General features: G+C 35.5%; 1 protein-coding gene across 1 annotated transcript in view; it reads left to right on the top strand.

Moving 5' to 3' along the window:
* Positions 1-1,265: 1,265 nt before the first annotated feature.
* The window catches only part of LOC148939551 (sodium/mannose cotransporter SLC5A10-like), a 200,568-nt gene continuing 178,960 nt past the window's right edge, over positions 1,266-22,873 (top strand). Inside the window, exons 1-2 of the mRNA XM_089107078.1 lie at positions 1,266-1,359; positions 12,129-12,200. Coding sequence (XP_088963204.1) covers positions 1,273-1,359; positions 12,129-12,200 — 159 coding nt within the window. The 5' untranslated portion in view covers positions 1,266-1,272. The remainder of the gene's footprint in view (positions 1,360-12,128; positions 12,201-22,873) is intronic.

The raw sequence follows: 22,873 nt of genomic DNA, 5'->3' as shown, positions 1-22,873 counted from the left end.
ATTATTTATGTAGAATTGATAAATTTTCGGAACTTCCAGAGCGTACATTTATAATTTAGTACTTCTTAAATTGACGTAGATTATAAGTCACATTATCGTTATATAAGCCAAAAATAATTTTCTTAGGTAAAGTTATTGTTTTGTAAGCGTATAGTTTTTTGTTGTTTTTTTCATTTGTTGTTTATATTGATTTTGTTGTTGTTGTTGTTGTTCCCCCTTGTATCCTTGGTCAGGGAGCCTTTCGAGGGGTAATAAGAGTATTGTGTTTCAAATCTGTATTTATTGGTGAACAAACTTACTTACTTACTTACTTACTTTTGTAACAATATAACTATAGTTGACCTTGCTATCCGTGACAAAAAACAACACGAAAAGTGATTTTAGTGAATTTTGCAAAGAAAAATAGGATACTAAATGAAGAAAAGAGTATTTTCAGAAGGCTAAAAACAAATATTCAATAAAGTGCATAGGGACAAAATATAAGGTGCGTAGGGACAAAATATATTTTGTCTAAATCTAGGAAGTTTCAGATTTTGTGAATTATGTCACTGAATATACAAAGAAAGACAGGTATTTGTTCATTATAACTAAACCAACGCTATAGATTGTACAAGGAAACCAGACACGAAACCCGTCAAATGGCTATTTGCAAGAGATAGGTGGATTGCAAAGCGTGGTTTCTCTTTGAGCTTATATTATTTAAACGATTGTTTTTTGGGGTTTAGGGGGGTGGGGGAAAAGTACCTAGGTTAGGTTACGTATTTAATATAAGATATGCTTTACATCCCACCCCCCCCTATGTGCAAATATATAGCCCAAATTTGTTTCTAAACTATTATATTTCCATCCTATTTTATTTTATTTCATTAGCTTTGACCAAACATGACTTCTTTCGTGTATAGCGCTGGTTTAGTTATAATGCACAAGTACCGAAAGACAATTTTCAACGAAAATACCCCCCCCCCCCGAAAAAAAAATAAAAATCTAAGGGGGGGGGGGAGTAATCAGGTGGTAGGTGTAAACAACAAATAACTTCTCCTAGACTTTGTAAAATAACAGTTGCCATTACTCCTTATATTTCTTTAAACCCCCCCCCCATCGACGCACCTGCGTCACACAGAATCCTTTGCTAAGTTATACAACTTGGACACTTACGTAACGAAGACGAGTAAAGTATTTGCGCGCACGCTTTGTTGATACTATTAACAAAGTCTGATTTTTTGACGGCTACGAAAACTGATTCAGTCCTAAATCAGACGGTTAAGAGTAAACATGGTCTCAGGTGGTGCTGCACTAGGAACATGGGATATCCTAGCTATTGTTGTATATGTTCTTCTTGTTATTGGAGTTAGCGTATATGTAAGTATGAGCTCCTGTAATTTTTCGTTTAGGTAATATACGTCTGGTGATAATAGTCTACACATGATCTTTTCAAATAATCGATAGTCTCGATTTTTCCTTTATGTTTTAAAAATGAACTTACAGAAAATGCATTTTTCAAAATCCAGGGGGAGAAGGATAATTTTAGTTTCCAACGAAACCACCAAAAAAACTGGTAAATATATACCAAATCATATTAGCCTATTGAGTTAGGAATAAAGTGAATACACCATTCGATGCCTTTTTTTATGCTGATTACGAATATAGGCTACTAATCATTTATATCGGAAATGAATTTCAGCCCCCCCTATATATGACAATTCCGGGTATATATTTCTACATTAGGGGGGGGGGGGGTGCAAATTTTATTTCTGATATAAATGGGAGGTAAGTTTAAACTTTACCCCCCCCCCCTAATATAGAAATATAAACCCTGAATTGGCATACATAGGGGGGGGGGGCTAAAATTAATTTCCGATAGAAATGATTGTTATATTCGTAATCAGCATTAAAAAGGCATCGAATGGTGTATTCACTTTATTCCTAACTCAATAATATGATTTGGTATATATTTACCAAAAAACTTTTACAGGTACTTATCGGTTAGCTGGAACACACGCGAGAAGGGAAGTTTGGTTAATGCTAATGAAATGAAACAAAATACGATGAAAATATAATAGTTTAGAAACGAATTTAGGCTATATATTTGCATATTAGGGGAGTGGGGGTAAAGTATGGGATATATTAAATACGTAACCTAACCTAGGTACCTTTTTTGGTATTTTTTTTTACAAATCATATTATTGACTTACAAATAAAGTAAACATACCACTCGATGCCTTTTTTATGCTCTTTCTAAATATAATAATCATTTTTGTCGAAAATTAAGCGCCGTAACCTACATAGGCAATGAGTTTTCATCCGAGGAGCCCTGATATGTGGTGAATACCTGGGGAATATTAAAATGTTGTAGATTTAAGGTGTTATGGTTTGGTTTTTGGACAATGACTTACACTTATTAGTGCTGATTTTGCTCTATTTTGGGCTTGATTTTCGGATTATCGGGTTGGATATACTGTTTTGTCCTAGGTGATTGGATGGATGAGTAAGGTCTAGACCTTGTTCAATTGCTCATTTATCTCAGTTACGAAATTAGGAAGACAGTTTTTTTTTTTTACCAAGTAATTACCTGTAATACATTATAAAATTACTTGGTGTGGCTCCCAGCTGTGTCACTCCGGCCAGTTGACTCGGCCCCCCCCCTTTTTTGAGCAGCTCTGTTCCTAATGTCTGTAAATATTCGTTGGCTGTATACAAAAATTTGCTCATTTTTGGTGCTTTGTATTATTTTCCCGTTAATAGTTGGTCCGTATTAACCAATTTATATTAAGTAAAAACACCCAGCCTTTTGTGTATAGCCTACGGCTATATCTCATCATTGGGGGAAGGGGAGCAGTTGCGGTTTTAGGCCTCGTAATCTGGGGGGGGGGATAAGGTAAATCACAGGAGTGTAATAATATAAAACAAAAGGAATTTAATGTTAAACGTCAGGAATTTAATGGCGGTTCCAGGCCTGGAACGGCCACTGGGGGGGGGGGAGAGCTCGGGACGAAGTTACACTGGAAGTGACTCTGGCTGTTGTGGCGTTAGGTAAAAAAAGAATTTTGCACAGAAAATGCCAAAAATTCAAGTGGTATCCGGGTCTAAACCCCTTCCTCTGAATTTAAGAAACTTTAAATTATATTCCACGATTATTCGATAGTTTTTCAGGACATTTTCCATAGTTAACTATGGAAGTAGTTAAAGGGCGTCGAATCGACGGCTTAGTTGCTGGTAGATTCACTTGTTCCAGCTAATTTTGAGATGGAAAAATTGTTGGAATAACTGTAGTTGGAGTCTCTCTAATAAGGATAGTTTTCGGAATAATTTTAGCATATTTCTAATTGTTTATATATTTTGATAATATGGGCGAAGGAGAGCCAATGGTAGGCCATGGCCGATGTCATTTATGCAATTCCAATGCAGCTAAAAATAATTTGAACTAATTGTGTGATAATCCCAGAGCTCTACGAGGAATGTGAGAGTGACTTTCATGAATATACCTCAGGGGCAGGTACATACGCCTGTGTGTTTCTTTGGGGGAAGGGGTAAAGCAAGTTCAGTTATAAAAACAAATTGCATTTGACGATTCGAACAAAAAGTGCCCATAAATTCAGAAAACTTTAGGATTTTCGGGGGGTGGTCCCCTCTCTCTCCCCCTACGTACATGCCTGCTCAGGGGGATAGCCAACTGGTATTGGTGAGACAAACCAGTGTATGTTTTGTTTTGTTACTGAATCGGAATATATGAGAAAACATAAGGTGAATTTTGTACAAGATGCCTTCTTTATTTTTTTTCCTTTTTTTAACTAGACACTACGCTGTAAGGGGTACCACCAGATAGCTAATTTGACAGTGTATATATATACAAATCTTTAAATTAGCCAACCGGCCAAACAGTATTTTAAGCCTAGGAGTCCAGCTGGACATAAGGAAACATTAAGAAAACATTTCTTACTCTATAATATGCAAAATAATCCTAGTTAACACATTTTGCAGGGGAAAGCCTTTATCTTCACTGTTTTCCTTGTTTTTCCAGTCTTTCTAAGAAATTCATGAATTTCTTAGGACCTATATATTCACAGAATATATACCCCCACCCCCGTAATGTGCAAATATATACCTAGAATTGCATCCTCAATCTAAATATAACATCCATTTGCATCACAAATGAACTTTACTCCCATATTAGCCATATGGATGATGTCCTACGCTATAATACCGAAAGAATAATACAGCTCGGTTCCCCATTCAACAGTCCTTCAAAATAAAACAACATTCGTTGCTGCAGCAATTGTATTGCTGACCCCCTAGTTCCGTAATGTAGGCTAGCCCCAGGTCATATACAAAAGGCTGTGGATTTTTTTTCATTTGTATTATTTTTGTACTTAATTCTCTCAACAGATATTTCGTAATGCAAATTAAAAAAAGAGATAATTCTTGTTCATAGCCTAGGGCTATAAACCTACCTAGGTACAAAGGGGGGGGGGTTGAGACCCATGAGAAATTGTTTGGTTATCTTGATTACCAATGTACTCCAGCCCCCATCACCCTACTCATGCCCTAGCTTGATGTTTGAATTGTTGAAGATTTTGCCTTTCAAACTATCCAATTTTCACTTTCAATTTTCGATTAAACGTATTAATATATTTTGAAACCAAAGGAGATCAGACTCATAGAATCATAACTGAAACCAAAGGAGGCGGCACTGTGTCTTTTGTTACTTAACAATCTCAAATTGGTTCAAGTCCCCCCCCTCCTAGACTTGTATCTACATTTTCTTATTAGATACTTACGTGTTATCCCGACCACACTCAAGAAGTGAAGTTAAGTTAATCATAATGAAATATACCTAAATATGATGATAATGTAATATTTTAGGAACAAAATTACGGAAACTACAACAAAGAATTATGGAAAGCAGGCCGCCAAGAACGCATTATTTTAAATACCTAACCTAAACTAACCAACTCTATAAATATTTAATTAAAATACACCTGCATAGTAGTTTATGTCACTCTGGCTTTGCTGATTATCTGAGAATGCACACAGAAAAACCTTTTATTACCTTTTTTTTATTTTATTCTGCACTGAAGATTGTGGAGCGGAGGTCTCGATCGAAATATATGATTTATAGCAGTTTTTTTCGATTTTCAATGCATTGGGGAAATAGTGGGCGTGAGAGGGGGGTTAGTTGCTGTCCAATCACTTTCGACTATTATAAAGGGCACTAACCCTTTCAATTTCCAATCAAATGAGCCCTTTTTGAAGTTTCTTCAACAACGCTTTCTATTAAAACATTATAAGCTCTCAGAGCATAACTTAAACCCTTGCCCTGAGGGCTCTGAGGGGTTGTCATCCTAAAAGACCTAATTTCCAGAACTTTTAACTACGTTGGACAAAATGAATATCTCAAAACTTTGATTGGATGTGTACAATAACTTTCAATAACTTCAATATATGAAGTTTTCTTCGATTTTCACTGGCTATTATTGTCCTCGTTTTCTATTCTTTGCGAACTTGTTTTTCGTTTTGTCCTTATTAGGACAAAACGTGTGGTCTCAGAAATTATTTGGGAGAAGAGATGCGAAAGTCTCCCTCATGTCTTTGAAACTGGTCCAAATTACAGTTCGCAAAAATTTGGAAAATAATGCCCCAAAATTCTTTTCCCTGTATTATGATATTTTAATCCCCATCCACCAGAAAGAACGCTCTTTTTCATACCCTGGCTTGGGATGATCGTCAACTATTTTTTTTTCATGAGAAACTTATGTTATGCAACAAACCGCCGTATGAAGAATCCGAGCCCAGTTTTATGCTTGGACAGGTTTATTAGTTACATAAGATATTATGTTTAAAACTTTCCAATTTTAAACTTTTAGTCATGATAAAATTATAAATGTTTTCTATTACTTTATCATTCCTGCAACAAGGAGGAGAGGAGGGATGAGGTTAGTATTCCTCCTCCCCCCAGATCTTTGAGACTGGTCCGAATGACTATCCTGTAACATATTGTAAAACATTAGATTAAAATTATGTTTACCATTTTTTACCAATCCGTCTACTCCCCCCCCATAAAGTTTCTAATTCACCCTCTTAGGGCCAGACTGGTTTGTACTTATGACGATTGTTTATTTTTTTTATAATCAAAGCACGGATTGGCTATTATGCGGCGTCATGATTTTTCTAACGTACGCATGAATAAATAATTTGATTATCCTTTTTTTTTGGTTGAGAGCAACCTTATTAAGACTTCAATTTGATTTCATATCACGTATTTCTTTATTTGCTTGAATACCACTGAAACTGGTTGAGAAATAGATTTTATACAAGCTTTGAATCTAGCACGATCAAGGACGTACCTAGGGGGGTTCGAGAGTTTGAACACCCCCCACCCCCCCGAAATGTTTACTCGTAAAAACGTAACAAAAATGGATATAAACTATTTTTAATGAGTTTTTAGGTCTTTTTGTGTAACCCCCCCCCCCGAAAAAATCCTCGTGTAAAGAACCCCGCCCCCCCCCCTAAAAAAACAACAACTAAAAACCTTGATACGACCTTGAGCACGATAATGCTTAACTTCGTCCCTTCTCCTCTGTAGCACAAATTGTAGACGAGGGAGTCAGGTGGAGCATTTGTCAACGGTCGTTTTGGAATTTTTAGAAGGCTATACCATCTCCATGGCGTACCTTTTCAATTTTGAAAGTTTAATCCGATTTTTGTTTTTGAATCTTGTAAGAATGTCGTACGCAAATTTCTCAGTTTGATCAAAAAGAGAAATATAGATTAGTTTCCTATAATTTACATTGTGAAAAGGTTATTTGATTTCATTGGTTGACTTTTGAGACGTATTTTCTTAAGTCAATCACATTACTCCTGAATTCTGGAGAGACAAATATAGGCCCACCTCTCTTTTAAAAACTGATTGGTTCCTGTGTGAAGTTTTAGGCCAGTAAGGAAAGAAATTTCTTTGAGTCTCAAGATTGTATTAATTTGAAAATACTTTTTTCAATAAATACCTTTCAAAGAAAAATAAAGAGCTACATTAAACTGAAAATTAGCAAAAACAGTCAAATAACGTTTTAGGCGTAAAACTAGCGTAAATCCCCATCAATAAATAAATGAAACTGAAAACCAACAGAAACCCAATAAATAGTCAGTTTAAACTCAAAACGTGTGAAAGCAGGTCTGACTGCCCCCATGCCTTCTAAAGACCAAAACATAATTTGGATAACCTTGATTCACTACAACCCTTTTAATGTAGTTCAATGGTAGTAGCAGAAGTAGTAATAGTAGTAGTCCTGTAAGTTTTAGCTTAATACCCTCAGCCGTTTTTAAGATACTGCTGATAGCCCTTATTTACAATCAGCATGCATATAGTGCTTTTTGATTTAGTTTAAAAGCAAAGTAAACTTTCCCTGAAAGTTACTACTTTATACCCTATTCTAATCCTAAGATATCCCGCCTATGGCATTTTGATAATCTGGATGCACTTAAACTATTTTGATTTAGTTCAATAGTAGCAGTACCTGCAAAAGTAGTAGCAAAAGTGGTAGTAATATTAGAAGCCTTGGAAGTTTTAGCTTAATACTCTAGAGTTTGCTGTTTTCTGGGATATTATTAATACACCCTTTCGATAATCCACTTGTACATAGTGTGTTTTGATCCAGTTTAGCATCCTCCTCAAAATGCCCAAAAGGCCCCACCTTAAAACCCTTAGCCTCATTAGCACCTTTTTTTTTTCCAAACCCCCTCAACATACGCTGGAAGTTTCAACTTAATACTCTAAGCAGTTCCTTGGACATTGTTGATGCGTCCTTTGGACAACCTGCATGCACATTGCACATAGTGTTTTGATTTAGTTCAACATCCTCTGAACATTCCTTGAAAATTTCACCCTAATTACCTTAGCTTCAATGGTAAAAGTAGTAGCTTTAGTAATAGCAGCGGTAGTAGTAGTAGCAGCAGTATGCAAACATTGCTTATTGGCTAGTTCAACATCCCCCACAACAAGCTCTCTAAGTTTCAACTTAATACTCCGAGCCGTTCCAAGCCTTAATAGTAGCTGCAATAGAAGCAGTAGTTGTATTAGCGGTAGTAGTAGTAGTAGCGTACACGTATTGCCTTTTGGTCAATTGATCATGCCTCTCCTCATTTCCCGAAAGTTCCAACTTCATACCCTAAGCCATTCCTGAGATACGCGCTTTTTGACAACCTGCATGCACATAGTGTGTTTTTATTTAGTACAACACACCCCTCAGCATTCTCTGGAAGCTTCACCAGAATGCCCTTGGTCTTTTTTGGACATTAAATAAATGAAAAAAAAGTTTTTTTCAACTGAAAGTAAGGAGCGACATTAAAACTTAAAATGAACAGAAATTATTCCGTATGTGAAAGGGGCGGTCCCCTCCTCAACGCCTCGCTCTTTATGCTAAAGTTTGACTCTGTCTCACAACTTTATTTTTTAAAACAATAGACTCTTGTCTTATGTCCTCAAAGCAAACCAGTACATTCGCCAAACAAGCAGCTACTGGGAATGTCCCAGAAAATTGCTCATTTCATATAGAGATAAATAAAAAGAACAAGTTTTTTTTTTACTGAAAGTAAGGAGCGACATTAAAGCTTAAAACGAACAGAAATTATTCCGTATATGAAAGGGGCGGTCCCCTCCTCAGCGCCTCGCCCTTTACGCTAAAGTTTTTTATTGTTTTAAAACACAAAGTTGTGAGACAGAGTCTAATTTTAGCGTAAAGAGCGAGGCGTTGAGGAGGGGACCGCTCCTTTCGTATACGGAATAATTTCTGTTCGTTTTAAGTTTTAATGTCGCTCCTTACTTTCAGTTAAAAAACTTGTTTTTTTTAAATTTCTGAACGTTTTTGAATTAATGTAGCTTTGATTTTGGCTCACCGTACATGAATAATTAAAACGAAATTTGCATATTAAATTTACTTTTTTTTTGGCTAAATGGCTTTTTCGAAGTTTGGTTCTGACTTAACTTGCGAATTAACTTGCGTAACAAACTTCTATATTCGTATGTTTTTATTACATATATTAGGGAGTTCGTCCCCCTAGTCAATACCTCACTCTTTACGATAAAGTTTGAATTTTGTTCTAATCACAAACCCCTGAATCACAAAGGCCGGTTATTTAGAATAGATGGCTCTTTTGAAAGTACTAAAAAAAACATTAGCGTAAAGAGCGAGGTATTGACTAGGGGGTGAACCCCCTCATGTATATAATCATTTCTGTTCGTTTTAAGTTTTAATGTCGCTCCTTGCTTTCAGTTGAAAAAACTTGTTTTTTTATTTAATTTCTGAACGTTTTTGAATTAATGCAGCTTTGATTTTGGCTCACCGTACATGAATAATTAAAACGAAATCTGCATACTAATTTTACTTTTTTTGGCTAAATGGCTTTCTCGAAATTTTTCTCTGATTTAACTTACGAATTAACTTACGTAGCGAACTTCAGTATTTGTATATTTTTATTACGTATATTAGGGCGATCGCCCTCTAGTCAGTACCCCGCTCTTTTCGCTTAAATTCAAATTTTGTTCCGATTCTTAAAGAATGACCCCTTAATCACAAAGGCCTTTGATTTGAATAAATAGCTTGATGAAAGTACAAAAAAAAAACTTTAGCGTAAAGAGCGAGGTAATGACTAGGGGGCGAACACAATCATATACGTAATAATTTCTCTTCGTTTTACGTTTTGATGTTGCTCCTTACTTTCAGTTGAAAAAATAGTTTTTTTTAAAATTTAATTTCTGATAATTTTTTTTAAATAATGCTGGGAAATCCGGCGGCACCTTCATAGCACTGTCCCTTCCCCCATGAAAATTCCTCCATGGAACGATCCTCCCACGTAACCCCCGACCCCCTCCCCCAACTACCAGAAAAAATCCCCCCTGAAAACTTCTGTATACTGGGTCACAATTCCAATAAAAAATATGATCTATGAGATGTGGGGTAATTATGATATTGCGACTTTGTTATAAAAATTGTAGAAAATCTTGATGGAAGTTGATCTAAAGCAAATTCATGGCAAATATGGGAAATAGAAATCAGATAGATCTGAATTATAGAAAATATCCTGGAAGACCTGTATACTGAAGCTGAACAGTCAATATTAGAAAGGATCCTAAGTGCTTTGGTTTGCAAAATTTGTATTGATTTATAAATAGATGCAAAAGTAGATGGCCAAACTGAAGTACAATAAAGGAAATAAGGGAGAACAAGGGAAAAATAAACTTCAAAACATTCTTAGGGAAATGATGGAGCAGGGAACAGTAACTGTGAAAGAATCACAATATTTGTTGACTCCGTTTTTATCCAGAGAATTCCAAGATACTTCCAAAATTCCAAGATACTTAAGATGGCACACACGCAAGTTCAGCATTATTCAAAAAAATGCAAAAATGACTGCTTTGATCTGTGCCCGTATGGCTGGTTACCCTCCAGTCATTTTTTACTTTTAAAAAGGGCACTAGAACTTTCAGTTCTAATCAAATGAGCTGCTTCCAAAGTTTCTACGGTAACTCCTTCCATACGAAGTCCCTTGGTAAAACAAATAATAATAATAATGATACAATGAGCCCATTTCACGATTTAATTAGTTGCGCTGCCTTTGAAATCAGTTAAATATGCCAACTTTCTGTAGGGTACTAATTGCAAGGACACCTGCAGATATTTTTTTCTAAGGAGGGGCGGGGCGAATATGCTAAGGGAAGAACAAAGTTATCTCTACCTCCCTCGAGAAATAAAACGTTATATTTTTCTCTGAATATTACATAATATATTACCTTTTTAACATTTTTATTCCTCTTGGGGGAAAGGGGGGTGAGCAAACTTAACCCTCTCCTATGGGCACCTTTATCTAGTTGCTTTGTTTATAGTGAGTTGAAATGAAAGGCTTCAAAAAATGCAAACGGATTTGAAAGAATCGAACTTTGTCTTATTTGCGGGTGTAATTTCTCTATCTCACCGAAATTAGTTTTTCCTCTAAAAAGCAAATTCACTTTTCCTTAATGAGCTCTATAATTAAAACCACTCCATAAAGCTGAGCCTATTAAATAACAAATAACCGCAGAAATCGTTGATAAGGGGTGTTTTAAATACGCACAGTATTTTACTTGGATTTATCAAATTTTGGAGTAATAAAACCATAATTATTAAGTCAAGTGTACCAAATTGTTGAACTTCGTACTAATTAATAAAAGCTTTTAAATTAATAAATTTTTAAGTAAAAAAGCTTTTAAACAACATCAGAAGTCCAAATGTAGGTTACCATTTTAGTTCCAATAGTGCAAACTGTCGGACGAAAGGTATAAAAAAGGAATGAAACGTACGCTTTCTTGTGATGGTTGTGAATGTAATACACGTTTTTGGGGGAAGGAGGGGTGAAATTACACTAATGGCAAAGTTGTGTTGAAGGGCCTGCAGAAACCAGTATCAGTAGTCAAGGGTCCAACAGCAGCTACACAACTGCGAGGGTTACTCGATTCAGTTACCCGTTGTATAAGGTTACACGATCGTCTCCTTAGTAAGAATTGACTGGGAGCTATCTGCATAACCAGTTATATAAGTTGATAGACTATGTCTTCTACTTGTTTGAACTATATTTACTATATCTTCTACTTGTTGGAAAATATCTCGTGCCTGATACTATTTTTGATTTAGAAGTTTTAATATCCCATAGAAAAGGGAATAGTAGTTAGATTCTCTCTAGCTAGTGTCCATTTATTCCAGGTTTTTCTTATAACAACTCCATTCTTAAAAATCAGTCCGACTCCGAGTTGACAGCGAGATATGACAACGACTCCAGAATCTGCTCAATCTTTTTTTTCTGTCTTCGTTTAGTGTTTTTTGTGGTGATTGTTATGACAAATTTTGAGTGTATATATCATGTTTAATTGATAAATTTATCTATGTTATTTAATTTATGTAAGTTTACTTTGTTTAAATTAATTTTAATTAATTAATTAATTAATTTTAATTGATTAATTAATTAATTTGGTTAAATTAATTAAGTCTATGTAGTTTTGTATTTAAGTTTAATTTATGTTAATTTTATGTCCAATTTTAGGTTAACTTTTATCTTCAATTTTTTTAATTTGATGTTCAAATTTAATGTTTAATTTTATTTTGCAGTCAGTATACCGTGCAAATCGTGGGACTGTAAATGGATACTTTCTTGCGGGAAGATTTATGACATGGATACCAGTAAGTAATTTCTATTTGTTTGACAACTTTCTGATAAGTCAACCAATCAGTTTTAATTGCAACCATCCAAGGCCGTACCCAAGGGGGGGGGGGGTAGGGGGTTTGACCGCCCCCCCCAATGTTTGTCTGACTTGTAAAAACGTAACAATAATAGATAGAAACAAATTTTGTATGCGTTTTTTGAGTTTTTTGTGTATACCCGCCCCCCAAAAAATCCTGGGGACGGCCTTGCAACCATCCATAAACACTGGGGATGGGTAGAACTTACAGCTAGGTGCCATCGAACGACTTTTTTACTATATTACTAAGTTCTAGTATATTTTCGAAAGTCTAATTATGAGTTGAGCCTTTGAGAAGCCAACCTGATAAAGTCTACTTAATATATTTTTGAAGGTTTTAGTGTCAAAAGGGCTTTATTGGAGAACAAGGATTACTTTCAAAAAGAAGAACGTCAGTGTTACTGAAGAAAAACAGTTCTGAAATACCCTTGGCTCAATAGATTTAAAGTAAGTTCACTCTAAGATCCCTCGAAAGCCTTCTCCATGCTCAAGCATGTAAGCGAACAGCAAACCGGAATTTGTTCCGGCGAAAAAGCGTATTTCTGCGTTTTTGATCTCCAAGGAAGATTTTTGTAATCCCTCCCCTTTACAGCCCCGTTTTTTTACAAAATACCATTGGGTTGTACCTATCGAACAGACACAACACACCTAAGACACAAAACAATGAAAACAACTAATTAAGGACTTTCGGGTAAGTATCAATTATGCAGTTTGACATTTGTTCTAATTCTTTAAAAATGACTAATGCAAAACAAGGGCCGTTTAATTAGAATAAGAACCCTTTTCAACTGAAAGTAAGGAGCAACATTAAAACAAACAGAAGTTATTCCGTACATGAGGTTGTCTACCCCCTCCTCGATACCTCACTCTTTACCATTGGCGGTTCTAGGCCTGGGGAGAGGAGGCTGGCAGTTGCCCACTCAGTTCATTTGATATCTGACATTGAATTTCTTTTATATTTTTACAGTCCTGTGGTATACCTTGCAATTAGTAAAATGTCAAAGAAACAGAATTGAACAACTTGATGATGATAATAATTGCTCAAATTAAAAGACACAAGTCGAAACAGTGAGAAACGAGACTGAGTAATGATGCATGTAGTCAAGTATTGAGATTTACCTATGAATTTTGTATTTCAATGAAATTGAATCTAATGTAAAGTATTTAACATCAATTCGAGAAGCTTTTCCGGGTATCTCATTTCTTAGTTATTTGGGCATTTATGTGTCAACGAGAGCATTCCAGGGGGGCTCTTGGGACTAAAGCTAGTCGTGGGAAAGGGCCCGTTCCCAGGCATAGCTGGAACTTCCATTCCAGGACAGTTATATTCCTGCTTCATATCTAAAGGCAGTCCATCTTTTGCCCTCGTCGTAGCTATTTGTTCTTGTGTAACCTTATTTTCTCTTTGTGTATTCTCACGTTATTTAATAAAGACCATGTACCAACGTTTATCGTCTATCTTTGGAATTTACGTAAACCATTACATCTGCCAATATAAAAGGCATACAAAGAAAGAACTAAAAAGAGGTTTACACTAAAGATACTATGATTCTGAAAATGGTCCCGTTATCGGAGATAGAAAGGCCCGTCAGTGACAAAACTTGAAATACTTTTTGAGTTTCGAAGCCTAGTTTAGCCTAATATTTTTTCCATTAAGAATATTTTACGAAGATAAATATTTTGCAAATATATTGCAAATAAATAAATATATATAATTGTAAACTGTAAATCAAAGTTTTTTACAGAAATTTACATACCTTAAGAAAATTTTAATTTGAATACATAGTTTCCTGAAAATGCTACTAGTGCAACCACGGGAATTTTTTAAGTTGATTAAATAAAAAAAAACAAGTTTTTTAAACTGAAAGTAAGGAGTGACATTAAAACTTAAAACGAACAGAAATTCTTCCGTATATGAAAGGGGCTGTCCCCTCCTCAACGCAGCGCTCTTTACGCTAAAGTTTTTATTGTTTTAAAAAATAAAGTTGTGAGACCGAGTCAAACTTTAGCGTAAAGAGCGAGGCGTTGAGGAGGGGACAGCCCCTTTCATATACGGAATAATTTCTGTTCGTTTTAAGTTTTAATGTCGCTCCTTACTTTCAGTTTAAAAAACTTGCTTTTTATTTAATTTCTGATCGTTTTTTAGTTAATACAGCTTTTATTTTGGCTCACCGTCATTGAATAAGTAAAAAAAATTTGCATAAAAATTTTACTCGTCTTTTGCTAAATGACTGTCTCTAAATTTGGTTCTGACGTAATTTACAAATTAACTTACGAAACAAACTTCTATATTCGTATATTTTTCTTCTGGCAAAAAAAAACGTTGCAGACATAGTTGCAGATTTTTGCAGATATGAGCTTGAAACCTATGTAATAGGGTTTTCTGATACGCTGAATCTGACGGTGTGATTTTCATTATAATTCTTTGATTTGCAGGGGATGTTTCCCCCCTCTTTAAAAAATCAGGTAAATATTCTCAGGCTCGTAGCCTTTGATGAGTAATACTACACTTAATAAAATTTATATATTTAGAATCAGCATTATAAGCCCATTCTTTTGATACATTTATTGACATCACAATTCCGTTTTTAAAACTTTCGATTACTATTGAGCCGTATCGCTTGTTTTTTTTATTGTTTTTTTATTACGTATATTTTATTACGTATATGAGGGTGTTCTCCCCTTAGTCAATACCACGCTCTTTACGATAAAAGTTAAAAAAAATTAATTCGCAAACCCCTGAATCACAAAAGCCTTTTAATGAGAATAGATAGCTCTTTTGAAAGTACCAAAAAAACTGGTCCGTAAAGCGGGAGTTTTTGACTTGGGGGAGAACGCCCTCATATACGTAATAATTTCTCTTCGTTTTAAGTTCTAATGTTGCTTCTTATTTTCAGTTGAAAAACTTTTTTTTTTTTTAAATATAATTTCTGATCGTTTTTTAAATAATGCTTGGAAATCTGGCGCCCCCTCCATAGAAATACCCCTTACCGCAAAGAAACATCCTCCACGGAAAGATTCTCCCGAGTAACCCCCTCCTCCACCCCCCCCCCCCCAGAAAAAAATCCTTCCTGAAAGTGTCTGTATACTTCCCAATCATCAAAACAAAATGTAAGCAATGGGCAAAGTTCATATCTTGCAGCCCTTCCCCTGGGAACTCTGAGGGATTAAGTCATCCTAAAAGACATATTTATTAGATGTTCGACTATGCTGAGCAAAATGGCTATCTCAAAATTTTGATCGGGTGACTTTGAGAAAAAAATGAGCGGGGGAGGCGGCCTTGTTGCCCTCCATTTTTTTTGGTCACTTAAAAAGGACACTAGAACTTATAATTTTTATTCCAATGAGCCCTCCCACGATATTCTAGGACCACTAGGTCGATACGATCACCCCTGGGACAAAAAAAAAACAACAACAAATAAACACGCGCCCGTGATCTTTCTTCTGGCAAAAAATGCAAAATTCCACATTTTTGTAGATAGGAGCTTTAAACCTCTGCAGTAGGGTTCTCTGAAACGCTGAATATGATGGTGTTATTTTCATTAAGGTTCTATAACTTTTAGGGGGTCTTTTCCCCTTTTTTGAAAATCAGCCAAATTTTCTCAGGCGCGTAACTTTTGATATGTAGGACTAAACTTGATGAAACTTATATATTTGAAATCAGCATTAAAATCTGATTCTTTTGATGTATTTATTGGTATCAAAATTTCGTTTTCTACAGTTTCGATTATCATTGAGCCGGGTCGCTCCTTACTTACAGTTCGTTACCACGAACTGTTTGAAAAAAATTTGCTGATCACTTCCAGGTACTCGTAATGAATTTTGAAGGGTTGAGCCTACTTTGGTGAAGTATAAGATTCAGTGGCGAAAATCCTCTCCCCCCTTTATTAATTGGCTTTCTAAAATAGTATTTAGTTACGGGGTTATATTATAGTATTGCTATAAAACCCTGTGAGATTGAGAACAGACTGGTAAAAATAGTAATGAATTTGATGAATTTTATTTTGCTCAGGTTAACTCTGGGTTTTCCCAACAACAGAACTGCATTTAGACTATTTTGAATAGTTTTTTTTTTAATTTTGAATAAAATTAAGTAATTAAAAGAAACTTAAATTGCATAAATGAATAGCACGAAAACTCAGATTTGAAATTGCCCAGGACAAAGAAAACTAAAGTGCTGGGTATTTTTGACTATTAAGTAAGCAAAAAGTCTATATTTCCCCTGAGGGTTTTTTCCTTTTTTCAGTGATTAACTATCCAGCCTTGGAAAACGCTCTCAGAAGGGACACTTGTGGGGGGGGGGGGTTACGGATATTAGTTTCGCGGCAACCTCGTATAAGTATTTCTGAGACCTATTTTATAAATCTTGATTGGAATAGTTTTCCTTTAAACTATAATTTCGCTTATGAGAATCTTTGGAGCCGTGCTAGATTCAGCTGCTGGCGAAGTATGTATAGCATTGACTACTAAAACTCCGTCATATGTACCCCACAAACTGGATTGATTCTGTTGTGGCTGAATCACGGGGACTGCCACGACACTTGTATCTACTGATACAGATTCAACAAACAACAAGGCTAAGTCCATCTCTCTTGCTATTTTACTCTCAACAGGTCCGTGACAATCGTGATGGATGTAACATGACCAAGGCTTACAAGCTTAGAGAGCATTTTATCTAGCAAAGCCTTCCTCCGCAACATTTGAGAGTCCACCCCGACTAAATGTAATTTGAGTTTGAGAGCAGGCTGTACAGACTTATGGTTACATATATGCTCACAGATAAAGTCATTTCGGATTACTAAATGGTTGATAATACTTTTTAATAGCTTGAACACCCAATTAGCCTGATCTTAACCCATAATGCCAACGATGTTAATTCAAAAAAATAAACGGGGAGGACGAAAAGTATTTTTCATGTTTTACAAGGTTAATTCAAAATGCTCACTTGATTCGTTCTCTCGTAATTTATTCTGAGCTTTTTTGGCTTCTTAAACAAACTGCATAATTTGTATTGTAAAATGTGCTGAAGAGAAAGAAATAATTGTTAAATCAGGTGATTAAATTGGTAGGCAAGTGAAAAAATGAGGAGGAAAAAACAAGAGCATTTTTTGGGCGGAGAGGTAAGGATACATGAGTAGGCTACTGTTAAAAAATATACAAGATTTGAAAATTTCGCAATAGTATTCAAGCTTTTTTTGCGTATGTTGCTCAATTTATTAAAAAACAAAAAATTCGTCATGAAGAGAAATCTGGCTAGAATATTTTTCCGATGCTTGGTAAAATAATATGGCATCTTACCTACCGATATGTCACCAAGTGTCAAAAACAGAGGGGCATCCCCTTTTTGCCGCTTAATGTACACCTCAGAACGTCATGTGTGCTGCACAGTTCTGCCACGCTCAGCATAGTTTCCGCGACGCTTTTTACAGTTTCTTTCGCACTTGGTACACTTCCACAACGCGTGACACACATCTGCCACGCTTGGTACACTTCCGCCACACTTAGTACGTGCCACCTGGTGTACGTTATTTTTGAAAAGAGTTCCCTCTTGGTCAACAATAAGGGCGTGGGGCTATCAGAAGTTATTGATCTAAACACAATTTAGGAAGGGTAACTACTTTCCAGGAAGCTGTGACTTTGGTAGACTCCAGTATGAACATTTAAGGGGGGGGCAAAACTCTAGTATTGCGGGGGGCAGCTATTCCTCAGTTTTTCTGACATCTGGCATTAAATTTGTTGTTATATTTTACACTCCTGTGGTATACAAGTAGTAAAAAGTTAAGGAAACGGAATTTAACAACTTGATGACACTAATAATTACTCAAATGAAAAGGCACAAGTTAAAACAATGAGAAACGAGACTAAGTAATGATGAATGTATTGAGATTTACCTATGAATTTTTTATTCCAATGAACTAAAATCTAAAAGCAGGATGATTCTGAAGATGGTCTCGTTATGGGAACATAGAAAGGCCTGTCAAGTGCTAAATTCGAAATACTTTTTGGGTTTGGAAGCCCAGTTTAGGCTTAACATTTTTCTATTTTTGGATTTTGTACAGTGACAAATATTTTTCATTATATTGCAACTAATTATAAACCACAAGTCAAAATTCCTTGCATAAATTTTTGTACCTCAAGAAAATTTCAATTTGACTACTTAGTTTCCTGGAAATGCTATATAAAAAACAAGGGATTACCTAAAGATGAAGAAATTTCTGACACATTTTAGTTGAAACAATTTTTGAAGGGTTAAACCTATTTTGGTAAACCCTAGGATTTGACGACATTCCTCTCCTTTTTATAAATTGGCTTTGATGAAGAGCGTTTTGTTAGGAGTTGATAATAAATCATGAGTAGAAACCCCTTGAAATTCAGAACCGAGACCGACTGTTATAAGTAGCACTGATTCTGATGTATTCTACTTTGCTGAGGTTAACTCTCAGTTTTACCTGGGTTCAACAACAAGAATTATAATTAAAATGTTTTTTTTCAAACTTTGAATAATATGAAATAAGTCAATAAGATAAGATTTATTCTTCATTAGATACACATACAATATTACATGTTATCATTCCCCCAGAGGCTCATTGGCCTGTAAAGATGGGGGAGACAAATGAGTTGCTCATTCAGAGATGAAAAGCAAAAGAAAATTTAAAATGATCACTTACGAAGGAGAAAAAAAGAAAATATAGATAAAATGAAAACTATAGAAAAAATACAATAAATAAATTAATTAGATTAAATAGACTCCCCCCAAAAAATAATTAAAAAAAATAAAAACATAATTAAAAATAACTTCTACGAAGCCAAAGAACTTTTTACAATTTTTTTTTTAAACGAACCGAATGAGGGGCACCCTCGAGCTGATTCAGGCAACTTATTCCAAACAGTATGACAGGCCATTAGAGGATTAAAATTTGACCTTATGCAAGGAAGGAATGGAACTTGATCATGATTGGTCATATTGTGAAGATTATAATTATTTTGATCAGAGGTAAAAGATAGCAGAACACTTAGGGGCCGGGGGAGGCCACCATGAAGCTGAGAAAAAGTAAAACATGCACATGAAAGAATGTATTGTGACTCAAGATCAAGTAATGATATAACTAATGAACGATTAGTTTCCTGAATGAGGTGTCTAGCTTTGTTGTAAACCTTAGAAAGTGGTTTTAACAGCGAAGGAAAGGTTGACATCCACACTATTGGACAGTAAGAAACGTAAGATTGGATCAAACAGTGAAAAAGGATTTTCAAAATTGATGCAGGAAAAGTATGTCTAAGTTTCTTTAAAATACCGAGACTCCTGCATATCTTCATTTTAATAAAATTAACGTGACGTTTGAAAGATAGGTTCATCAACAAGAATGCCCAAAAAACGAACATATCGGTCTTTAGATCTATGAATTATTTCATTTGGCTGGTGAATTTCTGATAACTGGGGATACACCTGAGAAACACGCGAAAAAATCAAAAAACCGGACTTAGAAAAATTTAGGGTAAGATAATTAGCATTGAGCCACAAAATCACCCTCTCAAACAAATTTTCAAAATTTAGTCGAAGCTCGGATTCACAATTTCCCAAAGTGCCAAATGTGCTGTCATCAGCAAAACAAACAAGGACATCAGAAGAAGGCGAACTATAGTTGCCACTATTGGCAAGGAAGGCTTAGGATGACAAAGTCTACAGCAATTAATACGTTCGTGCTTTTTTTACAATATAATAAAGATCATTTACATAAATCAAAAATAGCACAGGCCCTAAAACTGATCCCTGGGGGACACCAACATTCACTTGCGAGGGTGACCGGAAAAGTGGATCGACAGAAATTAATCTATCCTTCAAATAAGACTGAAACCAAAAAAAAAATACATTTCCCCTTATGCCAAAATGAGACATCTTCGGTAGAAGAATTTAATGGGTTAAAGAATCGAAAGCCTTATGAATATCTAGGAATATAGCAGCCGTAATCAATCCCGATTCTAACGCAGAATGAATAAAATTCAAAAGGATCATACAGGCATGTTCAGTGGAGTGCTTCATTCGGAAACCAAATTGAAAATCATGAAGAAATTTTTTAGGTTTTAAGAAATCAAGGAGACGAGAAAGTGTAGCCTTTTCAAATATTTTACTAAATACTGATAAAATTGAAATTGGTCGATAATTTGCCGGATCAGTTCTTGGTCCACCCTTATACAAAACAATAATCCGAGCACGCTTGAGAGCATCCTGGAAAACTCCACATTCAAATGAAAGATTAACAAGTTTTGTTAGAGGCAATACTATTGAAGGAAGAATAGATTTAACTACCCCATTAGGGATAGAATCTGGCCCAGATGAGGACGAGTTTTTCAAGCCATTAACAATTTTAGTAATTTCACTTACTGTTACTGTCTCTTGAAACATAGACTTAACACAAGACGGCCCGAGGTAAGATCTAAAGTCCAGGTTAGGCCGAGACAAAGTAACTGTGGAAATAAAATTCTTACCAATTTTAGCGAAGAATGAAGTGAATGCCTCTTGGACTTGAATGCCTCAATGAAAAGAAACTTCGATTAAATAAATGAATATCACGAAAACCCAGATTTGAAATTGCTTAGGGCAAAGAAAACTAAACTGCTAGATATTTTGGCTGTAAAAAAAGCAACAAGTCAATGTTTTCCCTTTGACTCGATTTTTCAGTTGTTAACTGACCAGCCGTGGAAAACACTGTGAGAAGGGATACTGATGACGGGCATGGACATTAATTTTGTGGCAACCTCGTATAGGCATTTCAAAAACTTATATTTATGAAACTTGAGTGGAATAGTTTTCCTTTGAACTGTAGATTTACTTTCGAAAATCTTTAAAGCCATGCTAGACTCAGCTGCTAGCGAAGCATGTGGGGCTTTGATTACTAAAACTCTGTCGTGTGTACCCCACAAACTGGCTTGAATTTGTTGTGGCTGAATCAGAGGGACTGTCGCGACACTTGCATCCACTGATACATATTGTACAGACAGGCCAAGGCTATCTCTCTTGCTATTTTACTCTCTACTTGGAGAAGATCGTCAGGGGAGAGATTCCCCTCAAATGGGTATCAAGGTCTGTGACCATCGTGACGGGTGTGACCTGACCAAGGCTTACAAACCTAGAGAGCATTTTATCCAGTGAAACGTTTTGAAATTCATCCGCAACATTTGAGAGTCCACCCTTACTAAATGTAATTTGAGTTTGAGAGCAGGCTGTACAGACTAGTGGATACAGATATGCTTACAGATATTCTCATTTTTGGGTTACTAAATGGATAATAATTCTGTTTATAAATTGAACACCCGATTACCCTAACCCATGATCCCAACGATAACAAGTCACAAAAATGAAGGGGGGGGGATGTATTTTTCAAAATCTAGGGGGGGGGTCAATTTTGACTTTCTGGTTTTTCAGTGAAAATACCAAAAAAAGGCATTTTTATATTAATGCACAAATAGAGGTATTTTTACGAAATTTTCGGGGGAGTGTAGAGCAAAAAATCAAGGAGTCTTATTCCTCCCTGTCCTCTCTTTCTTAATTGGTGCCAGTAAGACTTCCATGTCTTGCAAGGTCAAGTCAGATTTTTACTAGCTTCTTTCCTTCGTAATTCTTATCTTCTTTGGCTTCTTAAACTAACTGGATAATCTGTATTTTATAATGCGCTGAAGAGACATAAATAATTATTAAATAAGGGAATTTAATTGGTAGGTAAGTAAAAAGAAAGAATGAAAAACGAAATTTTTTTCTTTATTGAGGAAGCCGATGCACATAGGGAAGGAAGGTTGAGGTAAGGATACATAAATATTGTTAGAAAAAAAAGTACAAGATTCAAAAATTTCGCAATAGTATTCTATTTCATATTCCTCAATTTACTGTGCATGATGCTAAATTTATTTGAAGAAATTCAGGTCATGGAGAGAAATCTGGCCAGTATTGTTTCCGATGAATGGTAAAAATGGTATGGCACAGGACACACTGATATGGTTCCAATTGTCAAAAACAAGGGGCATCCCCTTACCGCCACTTAGTGAACATCTCGGAAAGCCAAGCATGCTGCAAATTTCCTTCAAGCTTGGCACTGTTCCCTGTCACGCTCGTTACAGTCTTCTTCGCGCTTTGTGTAGTTTCTGCCACGCTTGGCACACTTCCGCCCCGTTTGGCTAGCCCCATATGTTGCACGTGGTTTCTGAAAGGGGATGCCCCTCGGTCAAATGAGGCTCGAGGCTATCAGAAGTTCTTTATCCATCTCCGTTGATTTCAATAATTCAGCTATTCGATTTGGCTATTAAATAGCCAATTTGCAAAATTTGCCAATTAGCAAATTCGCCAATTAGCAAAAATTCGATTTGGCTAAAATCATTGCCTAATAATTTGGCTATTCGTCTTATGCTAGTCAGTTCTATGCCCCATGAACTTTTGGATATATTTTCGAACAACTGTCCAAATTTATTTTCAAAGTCAATCAATTTTTTACAAACTGTTCTTATCCTTTTAAAAAATAAATTTATTATTTATCCTTTTCCTTTTATCCTTATCCTTTTAAAAAATAAATTTATACAAAAATAAATGGCGACTTAAAAAAAAAAAAATTAATACCCTCCCTT

Source organism: Artemia sp. Qi Xiang Cuo, chromosome 21, assembly GCF_049724085.1.
Source record: "Artemia sp. Qi Xiang Cuo chromosome 21, ASM4972408v1, whole genome shotgun sequence".
Classification (NCBI taxonomy): domain Eukaryota; kingdom Metazoa; phylum Arthropoda; class Branchiopoda; order Anostraca; family Artemiidae; genus Artemia; species Artemia sp. Qi Xiang Cuo.
Note: the sequence above shows the minus strand (reverse complement) of the source record. Positions and strands in the feature narration are given on the sequence as shown.